General features: G+C 44.9%; 1 protein-coding gene across 10 annotated transcripts in view; it reads right to left on the bottom strand.

Annotated features, from left to right (window-relative positions):
* The window catches only part of EBF1 (EBF transcription factor 1), a 391,060-nt gene that overhangs the window by 7,712 nt on the left and 364,438 nt on the right, over window positions 1–18,910 (bottom strand). For 6 of the 10 annotated variants that reach the window (XR_004968347.1, XR_004968348.1, XM_036314278.1 and 3 more), the window contains exons 12-16: window positions 8,889–8,954; window positions 7,796–7,973; window positions 7,061–7,240; window positions 3,135–3,329; window positions 2,765–2,833 (exon numbers count right to left, since the gene is read on the bottom strand). Coding sequence is in view for 8 of the 10 variants with exons in the window: in XM_036314278.1 (XP_036170171.1) it covers window positions 2,766–2,833; window positions 3,135–3,329; window positions 7,061–7,240; window positions 7,796–7,973; window positions 8,889–8,954 (687 nt within the window). In the remaining 2 variants the exon portion in view is untranslated. The remainder of the gene's footprint in view (window positions 1–2,764; window positions 2,834–3,134; window positions 3,330–7,060; window positions 7,241–7,795; window positions 7,974–8,888; window positions 8,955–18,910) is intronic. The other 4 variants (XM_036314282.1, XM_036314283.1, XM_036314284.1 and 1 more) reach the window with 1 other exon arrangement.

Here is an 18,910-nt window from a genome sequence, read left to right as displayed (position 1 = left end):
CAACCTTCTCCCTGCTTCTTGGCTTCATGCACCAGGGTGCTGAGGGGCTTCCTGGTGACTGCACATGACTCTCTGGCTCAGGTTTCCCTATCCTTCTGCTTCAGTGCCCCTTCCTCCATGTCCCTTGGCTCGAATCCTACCTGCCCTTCACCCACAGTCCATTTCAAAGACAACCTCTCCAGTAGGCTGGTAGGTAAGCTCCCTAACCTTTCCCTTTAAGCTTCTGCAGCATGGTGCCCAGCCTCCCCCCAGACAGACCTGCCTTCATTCCTGTGGTGTTTGTTGCACTGATCGTCATGCAGGGAACTTTTTAAGGTCAGGACGGTGTAGTGTACATGGGCCTAACCCAGAGGCTTGACTATAGTTTAGCCATAGAGCATAAGGATTTACAATGGTCGGTCTGCCTACTTGCCAGCTGTGTAACACTCAATGAGCTATCTAGGTTATAAGTCTCGGTTTCTGCATCTGTAAAATGGGGACAATAAACAGTCTATATCAAAGGGTGGTGGGGAGGTTGAGATAATGCAGAAGCCAGGCTGGGATCAAGCTCTCCCATGTGAGTGGCTGTGACCATCATAACCTCCATCATGTGAGGCTGCTGTGCTTCTTTCTCGGGGAATAGCCGGGCTTCGGTCACTAGCAGAGGCTAAGGAAGGGATGCTGGAGATAAGACCTTTAAGAAGTTGGCTTTATAGAAAAAAAACAGGATGAGGTACAATTAGCAGAGTGGTGGTTGGAGGTAATAGGCCTTTAAAATACTTAAGCAGCCTAAGTGTGTCACCTCTAATCTTGTTTACATGGTCAATTTGCTTAACCAACTCTTCCTGTGTCACTTGTCCTGTCTTAATGATCACAATCCTGAACTAGGGGGGTCCAAAGGAAGCAGGGGTTACTGTAACGATGAGAAGGAGGAGGAGGAATGTAACACGCCAGAGGTTCTTACCTGCAATTCTACAACCCACCATGTCCTTTTCTACAGAAGAAGTGGGATTCAGAAAGATGAAGTAATTCTTTGGTTCTAGTTCTGGGAGCCCAGAGTCTGACTACCACCTTGCTCGGGGAGACCCAGGCCCCACGCAGCAGCTTCCTGGACTGTGTGCCGGCGCCCTGCCAGGTGAGTGTCTTGGTTGGGAATGGAGCAAGCAGGGGGTAGGATGGAGGATGGCATCAGAACTGACTTTTAATTTCTCTACTCATACCTCCCCCACAGCCACCCTCCAAAAGTAGGGACGTTTGGTCCATGACAGTGTCAGAAAAACAACCACTGGCAGGAATCTCCTGGACACATGCTCAATCAGAAGGAAAGGGCAGTGCACTCCCGAGTTACCCTCAAACCCTCCGCGCTCTGCATCTTGGACAGAGAGGTGGTGGATAACCAGAAGTAGGGGGGAATCTTGGTACTTCTGGAGTCTGTGCAGACGGGTTAGAAACACACCCGGGCGGGGGGTGGGGTGGGGGGCAAATGCACAAACCTAGCATGTGTCCCTGTCTTCAGGTCCTTTCATCACACACATCCCTATACTACCAGATGTTCCCTGAATCCAGAAGTTCTAAAACCTGGGCCAAGTCCCCATTTTTCCATCCCTTCTTTCTCCTGCCTTGCTCAGCATGGCATGGAAAGGTGCTCAGTACTACCTGTGTGACCTTGAGCAAACTGGGCCTTAATTTCCCCATCTCTACAATGGGGATAGTACTGACCTCATAGGGTTTTCAGAATCAACGTAAGGTTCCATCAAGGTAAAGTGTCCAGCACAGAGTACATGTATATATGAATATAAATAAATATACATGCACTTATACATAAGAAACAGGGCTGAGAAGTCCCAAACAACTCTACTGCCCTCCATCAGTGACCAGGAGTGTGACAGCCACTGAAGGGAGGCACCATAGGGAGCTGTGTAGGCCAGGGGTTAGGGCCACAGACCCTGCTGGGTTTACATTCAACCCCACAGTTTACTAGCTAGGCCTGTGAGCAGGTATTTACTCTCCTTATGTTTCAGTGTTACCATCTGTATAATGGAGACCATAATAGTCCTCATATTACATCAGGAAGATGTGGGGATCAAGTAAGACAAAGCATGCTCACTATGAGGTCATTACTATCCCCATTGTAGAGATGGGGAAATTAAGGCCCAGTTTGCTCAAAGTCACACAGGTAGCACATGCCTCTTGTGTGCTGAACAAATGGTAGCAGATCATTTAATTGATGATATTTCTCTGCCAGCTGCCTTAGGAACCCTGAACACATCTGTTTTACACCCCAGCCCCCCGAGGAGTACAGAGTCTGGGAGTTGGAAAGAGGAGATGAATTTCTGAGCCTGAGTTGGAAACCAGCTTCGGCCAAACCAGCTTTTGGAGATCATGCACTTTGACTGTGAGTACCTATCACACAACCCTGCTGTGGGAAAAAGAATGAGGTGGTGCAGGTCCACACCACGCAACCAGCACATTAGATAAATGTAAGGAGTGGTGGACTCGTTTTAAAAACGTGGGTGTTATTTTTCTCAATGAACAAAAAGGTCACTTTAACTCTTGGTGACTCTGTTTCCTATATTCTGTGATAGGGAAGAGATTGAACAATTTTAATGAATACTCCAGTGGTGTTTTGGGGTTTGGGGTTGCCAGTAGTAAGTCTTGAGCTTGTGTCCTATGCTGCTCTCATGTCAGGGCTCTGATCAGGCTGTGGCTCACCCCCTCCCCGTTATCAGCCCCACACACGCTCACTCTGCCACAGCCAACAGGAAGGGAAGGTTGAGTGACCTACTTCAGGAGAAGGCCAGTCCCGGGAGAGACCCTGCAGTGGAGAACTTGCTAGAGTCCACAAAAGACTGGTCTGATTATGGCGACCACAGGGAGTGAAAGAGGAGAAAGAAAAACGGTGGCATTAGTAAACGGAAACAGTATTCTCAAGCAAATCCAGGGCCTGAGCAGAATTCCTGGAGTTGGAAAGAGGGCTGCTCAGGCAAGTCCAGCAGAGGAGGGCTGGGGCCAGGGCCAAGGAGAGTGAACACAAATGAACAGATGAGATGAGGGCAGAGAGAAGCTGATCTCCTCTGCAGCACAGACACATCTGCTTCAGGCCTGGGAGTGTGGAGTCACGGCCTCTGGTTGGCCCAGTGGGGCCTGGGGCTTACCTTGCAGGCTGTTCCCGTTGGTGCTGGTGCAGGTGGGAGGCGGGGAGGTCTGGGGTCTGACGACTGGTGCGAAAGCACTCTTCTGTTTCACGGCTGAGACCATGTTGGCTGGTGAGAAGGAGAAGATGCCGGAGGAGCTGCTGCAGTTGGAGGGGAGGCTTGTGGAAGAGGCCATGGTGGGGCTGGATGGCACGACTGGGAGAAGCAATGGGAAAGCAGAGATTAGCAGCTCTCCTGGCATCCCAACACAAGGTGGCTCAGGCTACCCCTCCAGCATGAGCCTTCCCTGAACATGCAGGAGCTGGTCTGCTTTCATCATTGGTACAGGTACTTGGCACGTGCTACCTTCTGTTGGTGGTGATCTTCTTTGTGTTTACTGTGGGTCTACTATGTGCCAGGAGCATGCTAGGCACTGGGTGCCCCAGGCCAGGGAACAACGTGCTCTTACAAGGGTTAGGGTAGCACAAAATAGCAACAAAAGTGAGCCTGGCCAACTCTGTAGAGGTAGGAAAGGGAAAACAGAGAAGGCTTCACAGAGGAGGTGTCAGGGAAAGCATTCCTGGTGGAGCCTAACCTGAGGTTCCAGCAAAGGGGTTGGGGATATGAGGTAGAAGGAGGCCAGCTTTGAGTACATGGTCACTGCTGGAATGAGAGGGTGTGAGGAGGAAGGGTGACTGAAGGCAACACCAGGATTCCACAGGCACTGACAGCGGGAGGTGTGTATGTGTGGCTTCCTTTTCTCCCCATGATGGTATGGGTTCCTTAAGAATATGATTGTACCTTGATGCTCCACAACACAGAGATAGATGGATAGGAGGCAAGGTGGACAAGTAGACTGTCATGTGCAACCTCTGTAGCTCATGCAGAACTACAAGTCAACATTCCAAATCCCCTCTTATCCCCCATGAAGTGGAATGTAAATGTTTGTGAATTAACAAGCAGTATGATAGGAGGAGTCTTATGTAAATACTCCCAGTGTGGTAGGAGTGGGGATGTGGATTATCAATGATGGGAGAACTGACGTGGGCAATTCAGAGAGAAAGAACACCTAGCTGCTTGGGAATACGAAAGAGTTTGGGAGACACATCTTGTCTATCAACAACGGTCCTCTCATCTTTTGCTGGTCGCTAATCATCTCTTGATTACCTTTAGGAGACAGAGATGTTGCACCCTCTGAGTCCTCTACACTCAAGACTAGTATTTCCATCCATTTCCCTTCTGGCTCCGTCCTCTCCTGGGAAAAGTATGAATGCTGTCCAGTGATTCCCAGGCACTTAATTCAATTCTAGGTACTTCCTTCTACTGTGTTATTTCTCATATTATGTCATGAACATTATATATTGCTTTATCATTCAGAAGACATCTTCCCATCTTTTTCAGCTAATGTCATTGGCCAAGCAAGTTAAGTTGGGGCCTATTCCATCCTTTTTACACCTGAGCCAATGGAGCCAGCTGAAACTCAGAAAACAGCGTGACTTGCCCAAGGGCCATAGCTGGAATGGTGAAGCCAGGAACCACACCCCAACTCAGTGCTCTTTCTACCACACTATCCTGCAGAGGAAAAAGAGAGCCAGGAGAAAAGGCTCCCCTCCCAGGAGCCCACCTGACTCCCAGGGGCTGCGGAGGTGGGCTTACCCTTGGCCTACTGACTTGAGAAAGTGAAGGAAGTGGGAATCAAATTGGTCACAGGCAGCAGTTGCCAGCGGGGGAAGTGACCTCTCGCAATGGGTTCTCGGTGGCACACAATCGAAGGCACTGAATGCTTTATATGGCAGAACACAGAGCCGCCATCCTCAGAGTTTCCACAAACATTTCCTAAACTGTACTTTTTCTTTTAATGAGGCCAGCATTTTTATACACCTCTTAGGATTTGTAAATGTGAAAATACGCTCAATAATAACACCCATGTAGATTGCAAAACCCCTACACTGGAGGTTTGGTTTTTAAATATTCCTAGACTTGAAATCCTGCTGGTTCACCGAGGAAGGCAATTAATCTCATTGGCAAATAAGATGGTGATGTGTATTTAGGGGTGGGGAGTGTGAGCAGAGAGAGGGGTGAGAGATAGTCAAGCAGTTCCATTTGTTACAACGTTATTAGTTACCAGCCAGCACACCAGAAAGTGTGCTCACCAGTGGAATGTCTTATTTTACTTTTTTGTTTTATCCTGCGAGGGATTTTTCAACATGAGTGGTTTATGAATAATTCTTATGGAAGCAAAAATTTGAATCTGCTGGGCTTGGTGTTTATTGTTTTATTTGCATTTATGCAGATGAAACCGTCCCATCTGAGAGCTTATTTGAGAATTTAATACTATATTTGTGAGCACTAAGGAAATCAATTAATGGAAATTAAGTGTTCGAAGTTTCCCGGGCTGACAGATGCAATCTCAGGCTGAAGTCGCTCGCTGTCTGCACGGGCTTGAGAAGACGGAGCAATCCAAGCCCTTAAATTGAATTGCTACCATATAGCAATTAGTTTATTGATTTAATTAAGAGTGCCACCTTTTAATTTTCAGGTCATGATGGAGACATTTTCTGATTGAATAGATGGGAGAACACGGAACTGATCTATGAGAAACAACCTTCCCATGAATCAAAATCTATGTGGAACTGGCCCTCAACGTCGACTCTCGAGCAGACAGACATAATGTACGCAGGTTATTGAAATTCTAAATGTTCAACAAGCTGATGATTCCAAACAAAGTAGAAATACTTAGCACACACTTAGCCCAGAAAACAAAAGGCCCTAAGTATTGCTTTCAGAAATAACTTTGAAACTTTCCAAGGATTAGCACTCTCCACATTTCCACCATAAGAGACAGCACCACATTCAGTATTTTTAGCTAAACCTCATTTTTTTTTAAAAAAACCATGAATATTCTTTCATTGAACAATACGTCTTCTATCATCCTATCTTCCTACAAATGCCTAAGAGTTTGGCCACATTTCACACAACAAGAGTCACGCACATCGTCTAAGATGAACTTGGTTGTCTATATAAATATCCTCAGAGGGAGACCAAGAGAATGTAGAGACATATCATTGAGGCTTTTTAGGTGCAATCTAAATGTGGCACCTGAAAAATATCCTAAGGTACACTTCTTTAAGACAAGAGCCAAGAACATTTCTTATGTCTGTGTGTGTTTCCTTTGCCAGGTTTTTGGAAAAAATAAAGTGTTTTTTTTTTTTTTCATTTGTTGGTGGTTGTTTTTTTCTAAGTGCATATCAAACACAAAGGGGGGGGAAAAATTCCAACCATTAAAACAACAAAGGAAATCAGAGTCCTCCCAGAGCCACCAGAAGGAACCCAGTCCTGCCAACCCATTGTCGACCTCTGACCTCTAGAACTCAAGGTAATAAAGTTGTGTTGTTTTTAGGCACTGAAAACAAAGGAGTCATATTCCTAAAGGAAGAGCGTTCATGTTTTAGACTATTGTTACTGTGCTATATTACCTGCCCCTCTCACTATTATCATTATGATCAGTACTTAGATTCACTGCATGTGCCTCTCATGGCTCAGGCACCAGGGACAACTGATGGCATTCATTCTTGTATCAAAGTCTCTCAACAATTCTCTGGGATGAAGGCTAGTTCCCCTCCATTTTACAGACCAAAAAACTGAGACTTGGAGAGGAGATCAGCTTCCCCGGGGCCACCAGCTAGTGGCCCGTCTCCATCTGATCCCAGGCTTGGGTTCTGGCTATAATAGCATACTGCTGCTTTGGGTTGCAGCAAAGTTCCGTTGGTTAGGGCGGTTCTGGGGAGAAAGGGGAGGCAGATGTGTCTAATGGAAACAGTGCTGCCCCCAGCATCACCTGGGTCAATGTGGGGCTGGCAGGGCACGGCCCAGAGAGCTGCACCGTGGGCCACACAGCACAATGCTGAATTCCCTGCAGAAGACTTAGGACACACATCTGTACTTACTGGCATAGGGCGAGTTGGCAGCCGAGCCGTTGAGGAAGGTCGGGGAGCCACCCAAATTGGACATGGCGGCTGTGCCGTATCCATTCATGCTCGTGGTGACGGAGTTATAGTTGGTCTGCTGGGGGGTGGTGCTCGGCACGTATCCGTGTGGTGAGACACTGCTTGAGTTGCGGGTGAAACCTGAGGGGTGGGGACAAAACCAGGGGTGAGGGTGGCGTCCAGGTGGGTGGCAGTCCTGGAAGATGGGGCAGGGAATGGCTGTCCCCATGCCGTGCCCTGGAGGAAAGGGGTTGGTGATTCATGGGAGGGGCTGATGGTGCTGGCTCTGATTAAAATGGGAAGCCAGCAAAGGCACATTTCTTAGGAGATCATAAATACTTAGCAGGGCCCTGAGAAGTGGCAATGCAGGGCCCATAAATCATCATTTTAGAGCAGAAATAAATCCCAATTTACAAGATGTACCCTGAAGTGAACAGGTTCCTATTCCCTGGTTTCGAACGCTGTGCTTTGGTCCCTCAGAACTTTAATTCCCGCCCTCTTTGCGGTCTGTCGCTCTTGGTTGATGGTGAGAAGGCTGGTGCAGCAGTGGCTCCAGGCAGCCCCTTCTACCAGCTTCCCTGATAAAATGCCACAATAGTGCCTGATGCACAGTGGCGAGGAATCTCCCCTTTTGGTTTGTAGCTTCAGGTTTGGAAGGGACAGGGGGACAGAGAAGAAGAAGAGCAGGCTCCTGACCCTGATTGGTGGCCTGCGAGGCCTCGGAGACATTCACGGCCAGTTGTCCACTGAAGGAATTCACGCCCATCATGCCCGCGTGGACGGAAGTGTTAGTGAGGGCTGGGAGCTGACTGTGGTTGCGGGGGACACTGTATAGGGCCTCTGCGATGTCAGCCGCTCTCTTCAGAATAATCTCCTGGAAAGAAAGAGGAGCACCCCCATTAGCTACCCCATCACACCCCAGTGACGCCACAGTCAGGGGCTCACTGTGGACCATGCTCCGGGCTTCCCATGGCTTCCCGTTGATAATGGCATTAATTTCTGCACCAGTCCCTGCAAACCTTCAGGTTTAGTCTCTTCGTCATCACCCCCATATCACAAATGGGGGAACTCACCTATTTAAGGACAGAGTTGGGCTGCAGAGCCCTGTCTGTCTGACTTGGGAAGCCCATTATCGAAGCCTTCCCTCCTTTACCACCTCACAGTCTATGACAGTGCCCTGGGAACACACAGGAATGCGAGGCTATATATACACACACACACACTGCAGCCCCCTCTCCTGCTGAAGTTTAGGGCAGGTTGTAGATAACTCTCTGGGTCCCTGAGTATTAGTGGGACTGTGTCCCCTGCACATTGACTCAGGTGGCACAAAAAGAGTAAATCATTTGTCCGACTCATACTAGCATCCTCATACAAGGATGCGCTCTAGGAAATAGAGGAAGACAGTTATATTCAGATCTTGTTATACTTTTTAGGAGAAGAAATTAAACCCTTTTTTCCCTCCTCAATTGGCTTGAAAACCCTGAGGAATAACATAAAGCAGCAGTAACTCTCTCCCTCCATCATGAAGTACATTCCCACAGAAGATTTCGTTTTAAACAGAATGCCTCTTCGGGTAAGGAAAATGATCATAGTAGAAAAGGCAATAAAAAATTTTACAAAAGAAGAGAGAAGAATTGAATGGCTTTGCAACGTGATGTGTCTGAATGGCTTAAACACTGAACTCGTGCAAGGGACTTTTATGGTTTCCATACGTTTCCATTACACCAAGGAGTCTGAGACCTTACATTGAATGTGGAGCCCACATAGGTTGGAGGCCCCATTCGCTCACCTGGTTGTTGTGTGGCATCCCATAGAGCGCTTCCACCAGGTCCGCAGCCCTCTTGAGTATGACTTCCTGTTGGGAGAGAAGCAGACACAGGCCGCTGAGTGAAAGCAGGTTGTCCTTATCCTGGCCACTCTCTGCCAAGGCACTGCTCTGAAGGCAGTAGCTCCGGGAACCCCCGGATGGTGCTAAATCACCAATTTGTCCCTGTTCACATACACACTTAATCGAGTCAAAAGGTGAGCATCGTTGGTGCTGCAGGATAAAATACATCACTCGAGCGCCTGCCATAGGCACGATAAAGCGCTCATGTGTTTATTGCCGAATACAATTGCGAGGTCATTTACTGGATGACTACAATCGATGTCATTCAGTGCATGTTATGAATCCCTAAGATGCGTTTATTTTGCACTTAATTGCTTATTCCAGGCACCATGACCTTATCAGACAGGTCATTTTCGAGGGATTTCCAATCAATCTTCAGCTACTAGAAGCATGTAGCATTAAACTTCTTTATCTCCATTGTGTGGCACAATCCTGACATAAGGGGGTGACATAGTCAACCCACACTCCTCGGCCACGCACTGCTTGTCGAAGGCTCTCACCAAGGGGGTCTCCTGCCCCCAGGAGCTCCCTTTGCACGGGTTCTCACGACTGGCAGTGCCTCCTTCATAGTGATTCTTCTCTATTCCAGGATTGTTAGTATCTTCCCTGTTTGTTCATTCATTCTCATCTGAGATCTATGCTCTGCTGTTCGCTCCCCTCCCCACTGAATAAAATATGTCTCCCATCTTTTCATTTAGGTAGGCTTCCATATTTGGCTTGCGTGCTTGTTTCCAATAATATACGGCACTCCACAAAAGTGTGTGTAGTGGTATTTTTTTTGTTGTTGTTCTAACCAAACGCAATCCTTCCCTCTTCATTTTGCCCTAATTTTCTGCAGATTCATTTATACTGCAAAATGTGATACATGTAGAATGGAGGCTTATCAGGGAACCAAACCTAAAGGCATGCTTGGCTAGGAGGTGACTTGCAAAAAGACATGTTTACAATTTTTTGCTGTGGGTAAAAGTTTAAAAAAGAAGTCTAACTTTATTTTACACAATCATTTTCTGCACGGAGACGTAGTACCGCTCCATTTTCACACACTGGAGATACTGATCAGAAAATAGGGACATATTTGCATTCATTTTGCCGTCACCGTAGCCTCTTCAAAAATTCTAGAACAAGTCTTGAAATGACAAGCTCTTAGATACATATTAGCATTTCTCAATGTTAAATTCTCCATAATATAAGATAAAATAGTTGTCATGCTGCAGTGACTACTATTATATATGCCCTAAATTCAAAAATGAGGGAGAGGGGTTTTCAGTTCCTTAATAAACATTTATGCTTGCCTTAAGCTGCTAGACCCCATTTACAAAAACAGTCCAGTTATTTTTCATAGCAGGAGTGAGAAGTATTATAGAATCAATGGGGTTTGAATCAATACATCTGAAATAATCCCTTTATGTTTCTAATGCAAGCGAGCCGCTAATTTATAGCCTTTTGTTTGCAGTATTGTCTGACCACAGCAGTTAATAATTCACCGCGCGATGGGCACGCTGAACCCTAGCCGAGGATCAAATTCAGCTCCACTGCTCTCTCTGTGGAACCTCGCGGCTTTCTCTGGCTCACAGGGAAGATGAAAACAAAACAAGGCCCAGATAGTTTACTTACTAAGATTTTACTTCTCTGGGTCTATGTTCACCTATTTCTTCAAATACATATTTATGCCAGTGTTTTGGGGTTGGCAGAGAAAGTATTTTTTTCTTTTCATTTTGAGAAAAAACAATACACGTCTCCTGTTTGGCAAGAGCAACAAGACGGGGAGTTTCTACACTTGTGAGCACTGTCGTCGTTGAGGATTTCGAGCGGTGCTTCCTAATTTAGTTAATTGCACAGAACCAGGGAGGAGGGCGGTCAATATAAACCCCAAGGTCTTTGAAGTTTTTGTGAACCTGAAAAAAAGACCAACTACCCATGTGTGCTATATGTTTTAATCTCATGTATATTGTATGATAAAGGTTTTCCATGATTTAATCCACGTGGTTTTTTCTTCATGTCAATACCTAGAGCTCTCCTCACCATTAATCCTTTGAAAATGGAATGCCTGAATCTTGTTTCCTAAGGTTGACTCCTTCTTTGATCCGTGAAGCTGGGCCATGCGTTGCAACCTGGCTTCCTGCTATGGGTGGGTCACCGGCCCCACACAGCTTCAGACCAGCCGGCTCAAGGAGGGTGAACCTGGGTTATCACTTCAGCGATGTCCTTAAATGATATCCCGCCCATTTCAAAACGTCCCCCACTGCGGCATCCACTGTGGGGTTCACAGGAGAGCCCACATCTTGGTACTGCCTTGCCAATATGACTCAGCTTCTATTAGTTATTTCCACAAATGGGAAGGAGAAAGGAAATGTCCGGGTCCTCTATGAGTGAGTGCCACGGGCCTGCAAGGTGCTTGGATTTCGGTGACCAGAAAATTGCTCTCACCTCCATGTCATTACGCTCCCAGGGAACTAGCCCCCAAGCGTGTTTGTGTTGGGATCTAATATATTGCCTTTCAATCAGGGCTGAGAGCCCCTGAACACACCGACAGAACATGACGAGCAGGTCAGGAAAGCAATAAAGATTTTACAGAGCTGTCCAAGGTGCTAAATTTACTCAATAATGGGTTTGGCACCATAGTGTTAACCTCTCATTTACTACCAGTTTGAGGGACTAAATTGAAGTAGCTGACTTCATTTACCTTGAAATGTATATTTTATGACATTATGTAAGTAGATGGAAAGGGCACTGCCGTTTTAACAATTTAAAGGCTAGAGCCCGTTTAAGATGAAACTTGAATATTTATTGTATATTGCACTTAAAGTATATAGAATGTTAAAATGTATTGATTAAATTTGTAAAAGGCATTATAACAATGACAGGTAGTATAAAAGATGTATGCCTTTTAAAATCAAATTGATAGTATATGCTATCTTTTCTGTGGTCACAAGTGTAATTTTTTTGCAGTTTTATATGGTAATTGGAAAAATCTGTAATTTCACATTAGGAAATGATTGAGCCTGAGATGTGGGGGAGGGGGGAGAAATTTCCTATAAAGGGAAGAGCTGGATGTTTCATATCATCTTTTGTCTCTGAAATTGTTCCTCAAGTCTTAGTTTTGTGGCATTAGGAGGGAGGATGGAATAAGGATCCTTACGCTCTAATGTGCAATTTTAATATTTCTGAGAAGAAAGAGCACTTGACTAGTACTAATAACTAATTTTTCAAGGCATTTATTTGTCAGGAGAGATTTCCTCTTCTTTTCATAATGTTTAAAACGTCTCCCCGCTTGCAGTTTAAAACATGAGGGTGGAGATTAGATTCTTCCAGGATAATTAATCCTATCTTTGGATTTTTAAAAAATACCCCTTGGGGGAATGAAGAAGACAAATACCAGATCCTAAATATTGAAAAGCTTGGGAGTCTCCTTCCAGAGCTCATGCTGTGCTCAGATTCATCCCGAGTTGGACTATTTTCTTCTTTTCATGGCCTCGGATTTCTTCTCCATTAAAGAAACAGAAAATGTTTACTTCTTGAAAACAACAATTTTCCACTCATCTATTCCCTCTCACAATTAAAACCTGGCTGCACCCGTCTCGCCATGACCGTCAATTGATAATTATATGAATGGGGGTCCGAAGAGAGAGAAAACGGATAAAAGAAAATCTATTTCGAGTTTGCAGACACACTGAGAAGACAGAAGGGCAAATGGAGTCCCGAGAAACAGCCCAAGTGCAATTGTTCCAGGTTTTACTTGGGTCTGAAGCCCTTATCATAACAATGCGGGGCGGGGCACAGATACAGAGGGAAGGTTCCCCTGTGCTCCCTGCGTTGCAACCCAATCAATCAGCAAGTATTTTTTTTTAGCTTCCTGTGGCCCCAGTGGTCACACACTGATGATGACTTGCTCTCCAGAACCTTTCAGAGCAAGCTGTCTTCCCAGAATCAAGGTACAGGGTTCTACTGGGATTACAAAAGATTCCCCCCAACAATCTGCTCCTGCCCTCTCTATCCAATCTTATCACCCTGCACATATAAAGAACTGCTCACTATTCTGGTCTAGCTAGTCTTCCTCGCCTGGAGGTAAAATGTGGGGCGCCTTCCTCTCTCCACACCTTCCCTCCTTCTGTCTCTCCTGTCAAATGCTGGCTTCAAGCTGCGAAAACTCCTTCCCGCCCTCTAAAGCAGCGGTTCTCAACCTGTGGGTCGAACGACCCTTTCACAGGGGTCGCCTAAGACCATCCTGCATATCAGATATTTACATTATGATTCATAACAGTAGCAACATGACAGTTATGAAGTATCACCGAAAATAATTTTATGATTGGGTCACAACATGAGGAACTGTATTTAAAGGGCCAGAAGGTTGAGAACCACTGCATGGTGATGGTGGTGGTGGTGGTATAACAATGGCAAAAATAACGATGGTTTACTGAAAGTGGGACACTGACTCATTCAGAGAGCCTGTTAAGGTATTGTCCATATCACCATTTTACAGATAAAGAAACTGAGCCTCAGAGAGGTCAGCTAGCTTTCCCTGAGTTTACACAACTGATAAAGGAATGAGCAGGGATTCACGCCCAGGCCTGTTAGACATCAGAGCCTGAGCTTTTGAGAATTACATGATTCTCTCAGAATAAATCCCACATTCACTGTACCCCAGCTCCTAATCTTTCTTGCTCTTCTGAAAATAGTGCTGACTACCACCCAGCACAGCAGTACAAGCATCATTCTGCTACAAGGGTCATTCTCCTCTACTCTTAAGTGTGTGAATGTTCGCTCTCCACACTAGGCTGTAGGTTCTTTAAGGCCAGTGATGTGTCTCAGTCTCCTTCTCTCATCCTCTAGCACAATGTTTACCAAATCAGGGGCCCTGAGAAATTCTTGTTAAAGAGTTTATTCTAAGATAGTTACTGATTTTTAAAAGGGCATGCTTAATATACGTGATGAAATGGCAATGTCGCATATTTGGCATGGTTTATAAAAGCAGGAGACTTTAATTTGGTGCTCCATTGGGCTCCAGACTTTTCAATCTAATATATAAATTCCCAAAAGTTAAGTCTTGATCACTGCGGGGATTTTTTTTTATGTCCCTTCTTTGTTTGGATTTACTCTATGTCTCCTGCTGGCTTGCGCTTACATTTTATGATTAATGTAATGAATCATGTTGGGTACAGACATTATCTCAAGTTATAGGCTCCTAACAACATGAGTTTGGTCTTGATGAACATTAGCCTTTTATTAACTGTCCTCTTAGGGCCTTAGAAATACTTGGGAATTTGCACTCTTGGGAAGCAGGCATAGCATGTCTGATATGCAGACATGGTCAACTCATCCTTCCTTCTGTTTCCTGAGAGTAAAATCTCTGATGATTATTTACCCTCCATGGACAAGTGTGTGGCTGGTAAGCTCATAATCACTGCCTACACCTAGCCTTCTAGGGAGAAGGGAAATATTGGCTAATTCTCTAATAGTGACCCATTTATAGACCCAATTTACTGTTCTGAGTAATTCAAACTCAGGTAAGCAGGGGAGATGGTCTGAATGACCCCTCATTCACAGCACATAGAAGCCAACTCACAAAGCCAGATGGACACCCATTTACCAACACAATATGCATTTCAAGTTTCAGAATCAGATTTGGAGACTCTGGGAACTCCCTCATAAAATAAGGTCCAGGGGAGCTTCCGTAACCCGGGAGGACAATCTGTGCTTGGCTTTCTGCCCCCTAGAGTGGGAAACGGTGTTTTGCAGGATGTAGAGGAAAACAGAAGCTAAACTACAAGCATCAAAGGCAAGGGGACGTGGGTGATTCCAGAGAAAGCAGCACAATACCTCCCTGACACGGCACGGTTTCCTGACACCCACTTATCAACAACCTGCTTTGCCTTCGCAGGGGAGTCAGACATGGTGGGCACAGATACCAGCAGCATAAAAATGAAGTGAAGTGGCAAAAATCACTCCTGATTTAAAGGCAATACGCATCTATCAGTGAAACAGCAGTGATTTCCTGTGCCTCCTCACTCCAGAGTTGACTGGAGGGTCCAGTTGTGAGCAGTACATTCAGCTCACTTGCCCTTAAGTTCCAGCTCCTTCCCTGCCTGCTCCTGGAAGTCTGGGTGACACTACAGATTGGAAATCCCGAAAGCCAAAAATCGATGGGAATTGCCCATTCCCCACAGCGCTGGATGCACACGGCAACAAATACTAGTTGTACTGAGAGGTATTTCTGTGGAGGGTAGTTTTATGTCCCAACTTCCTTTGTGTTGATTCAGCCAAATGGAAAATTCCACCATGGTAGGCTTTGCATTCTTAAAAATCATCTAATGAGGGCAGTGAGGGACAGAGTGAAACAAACCAAAATAATACTTGAGCACTGTTTAGTTTCTGATCCTCTGAGACATTCCTCAAATTTTTCACTTTTCTGGTAATATGAACTGGAAATGGAGCTTACCGCAGAGATCATTAGAAACCTTTACTGTCACACTTTAAACTCTTTGCTCAGAAGCCCTGTGACTGAGAAGAGTCACTTACACTTCGCGTGGATATAATTAAACATGTTTCTGTTGAAAGGGGCATTCTCATTACAGCTAAGGACCACTTTAGAGTAAATTGAAATGGAAAGGAGGAGCATAGATGAGGCGTAGGTAGCAAGTGGTTATTCCTGGAGAGGCATAAAATGCCAAATGTGTAACAATTATATTTTACTGTCCTGCATTGTAAAGACTTCAGCGTATTTTATTATATAAGAAACGTTAGCTGAAACTTACAGAATATTCCCAAGCACCCTCGTTGCCCATCGTATTGAAAGAAAAATAAAATCCAAACCTTAATCAAAATCTGCAGAAATTTCCAGAACAAAGGAATTAAATGTTCAGAAGGGGTCTATGGCTATTGATACAAGAGGCATGGAAAGCATGCTGGTCTCGTCTAAAGTAAATGCAGTGGTCACTTCTCAACCTCCTTTCCCCTTCACGTTGATTTTATATTCAGGGTGGATGAGGGCCCTCTTACTTCTCAAACAGTTTATTATGGATCATCTGGCTGGAGGCGGTGCCTTTGTTAGACGTGGTACTGAAGAGTTCGGGACCACATGAAATTAAAGTAGGTTGTAAGCTAATGCAGCTCTGTCAATGTAAGACATGCTAACTTACATGACTGACTTTTACAGTGGGAAGAAAACGCCTGTTTTCAAAGCAGCTGTTATTGCCTCAATGGAAAAGAAAAAAAAAATCAATGAAAGCGAAATGAACAAGAGATTTTGTCTGAGTTGCAGTTAATACCACTGAAGAGCTATGGATATTAAAAGGTCAACAAATAAATTAGCCAGAGTGTTATGAAATGAATGATTTGGCTTATAATTTTATTGAGTGAAAATTGTTCGCTGCCTATTAGACCAGGGAATTTTTATCTGGTGCCTCAATTACTGTTCCGTAAGCAATAATATAGTTGTAAGAGCTGTTGGTTCGATCGCGTGACCTCTGAGAAGCCGGCTAGGACAGCTGCCTTTACCGTGATGGATAACTGAGGGCGGCCTCCGCCAGGTGCCGGACCTCCCTTTCCTGCAAGGGGATCTCATAAAAGAAACATTACAGCTTGATTCATTTTACCAAAATGTGTGACTTTTCAAGTGTCAGCAGTTAAGGATAAATTGTGAAACCTGGTGTTCCTGAGAAGAGTTATGACAATGGCTTTCCCCCCGTCTTTTGGTCTCCTGGCATTCTCTTCGAAATGGTGTCATGGTAATTGGTGAATGGGAGCCTGGGGTGCTTCCTGCCACAAACACAGTGAAAAATGGTGTTTGCACCCCTGTGAACCTGACCCGCTTGGAGGTAGAGAGCTGAACTTGGCCACCTCCGGCGGGCTCCTCTGATTCCAATCCGTTGTACCGGTTTCAGACCAATGCTCTGGGTTAGGTCCTGCTGAGTGGCCTTGGAAATCGGCTTTCTGATCAGGATAAAAGTCTCGGCTTAAAGAGAAGGCTATGGACAGAGGTGCCTTTCTCAGGGTAGGTTGTAAAGTCAGCACATGAAATAAAAACTGCCTAGACTCAAAATTACCCTTGAAAATCTTTTAAGTCGCCAAGGCCTAGGCTCTTAGAAACACAAAAGCCAAATATTAACTACTTCTGTTTCTCTTTGTCTTTTGGCGGTGGCTTCCCTTTCCTTAGGGTGGAAGAGGAGAAATACCTGGTTTGAAAGTAAAAGGGCCACTGAGTCAACTAAGAGATGTATTGTCACATGTACATAGGTGCATGTCTATGTGTGTGCGTGTGGCATGTGTACACAAGTGTACGTGTATGTGTTTATTTAAACTTGAGTAAGTGATCTGTGCATGCTGGAACTACGCTGTACTTTAAAGGTATCTCAGGGAAGCATAAATATAGTTTGGGTTGTTTTTTGTTGTTGTTTTGTATGGGTTTTTTTTGTTTTTTTCTGTTGTGTTTTTTTGTTGTTGTTTTTTTGTTTTGTTTTGTTTGTTTTTTGTTTTTTTTGCTTCTGACATTGTCGAACACCATCCGTTCTTATATGGACCTCCGGACAAATGTTTCTGAATGATGATTCATGGGCTTTACAGGTGGTCTTAACTATAATTGCAATGGAAGTGCACTGCCTGCAGACCACTGGGGCTCAGCCCCTATTACTCCAAGGCTGAAAACAGTGAGCACGTCTGAAGACCTCCTAGTATCTCTGTTTCTAACGGCTTCGGTCTTTAAGAGGAGGATACTAGATGGTTGGCAGGGAGAAGTAAGTTAGCCCCTTGTTCCTCTTGTGACTTCTGGAATTAATGAGCAGTTATATTCAATGTTCTTTTACATGGGGTGTGATATGAACTAGGTTAAACTTAGTTCCCCTCATCGAGATCTCAGTGCTAACAAAGACCTTGAAAGAGGTTCCAGAATTAAGCTATTGGAGTAATCTGTTGTTACAGGTCCCTATCACTCTGTAGCTAAGAAGTGAAAGAATGATGTCCAAGGTGCATAGGTGTGCACTTTACATCCCTGCTGCCACTTTCACCTGCTCAGGCAACCTTACCATAGTCTATGTTACCACCTCCCTGTTTCCCCCTGGCCAAGTGGAGGGATACTTTTTTAAAGACTGGTTTGCAAAATTGCTTTTTGTTTTCTCCTTAAAATTCCCTTTTCTTAATTCGAGGAGGCAGGACTTAGGAGCTGGCTCTGGAGTCCAATAGAGTTGGCTCAAACCCACGCCCTGCCCTGTAATCGCTTCCTGGTCTGCAGAGCAGAGTTAATACCTGCACTGGCTCAGCACACGCACCGAGAATAACACCGATAACCCCCACTTAGCTTCCAGGGGACTTGGACAAATTTCATGCATTTTTTTGAGTCAACGTATATTATCCACTCTGAGTGCTATTTGAAACCTTATTTGCAAAATACTGCGAAAGATTCTGAATGGACTAACGGTGAGGAAGGCTGGTAAGATAGAAAACCTCCATTTACCAGCTGTGTAAGCTTGAGCAGGTTACTTGTCCTTTCTGTGTCCCAGTGTCCTCATCTTTAAAATGGGCGTGATACCATAGGAGTACTGTGCTTTTTAACTAAAGCTAAATCTCCCTCTTCAGAAAAATAATATATGCATGCAAGTGTGTGTGCATCCTCATCACACACACACACACACACACATACACACACACACACACACACACCTCTATATAGGGTGTCCCCCAATATTTGAATAATTATAAAGACAGTGTTTATTAAAATACATTTCATTTTCAAAATTGAGCTATCAGCTGTTAAAATGTGCATACATTTTGGGGACACCCTGTATAATTTCAGGGGTATAGTGATCCAGGTTACACTCAGTTGATGAAAAGAATCAGTTGGGGATACTAAGTCCCTAAACTATGTATATTATCACAGTGGGTAAATGGAATCTGCCCACAAGTTTTCTGGCAGATAGAGAGGAGAGATGCAG

Source organism: Myotis myotis, unplaced genomic scaffold (genome assembly GCF_014108235.1).
Source record: "Myotis myotis isolate mMyoMyo1 unplaced genomic scaffold, mMyoMyo1.p scaffold_m19_p_6, whole genome shotgun sequence".
NCBI lineage: Eukaryota > Metazoa > Chordata > Mammalia > Chiroptera > Vespertilionidae > Myotis > Myotis myotis.
Note: the sequence above shows the minus strand (reverse complement) of the source record. Positions and strands in the feature narration are given on the sequence as shown.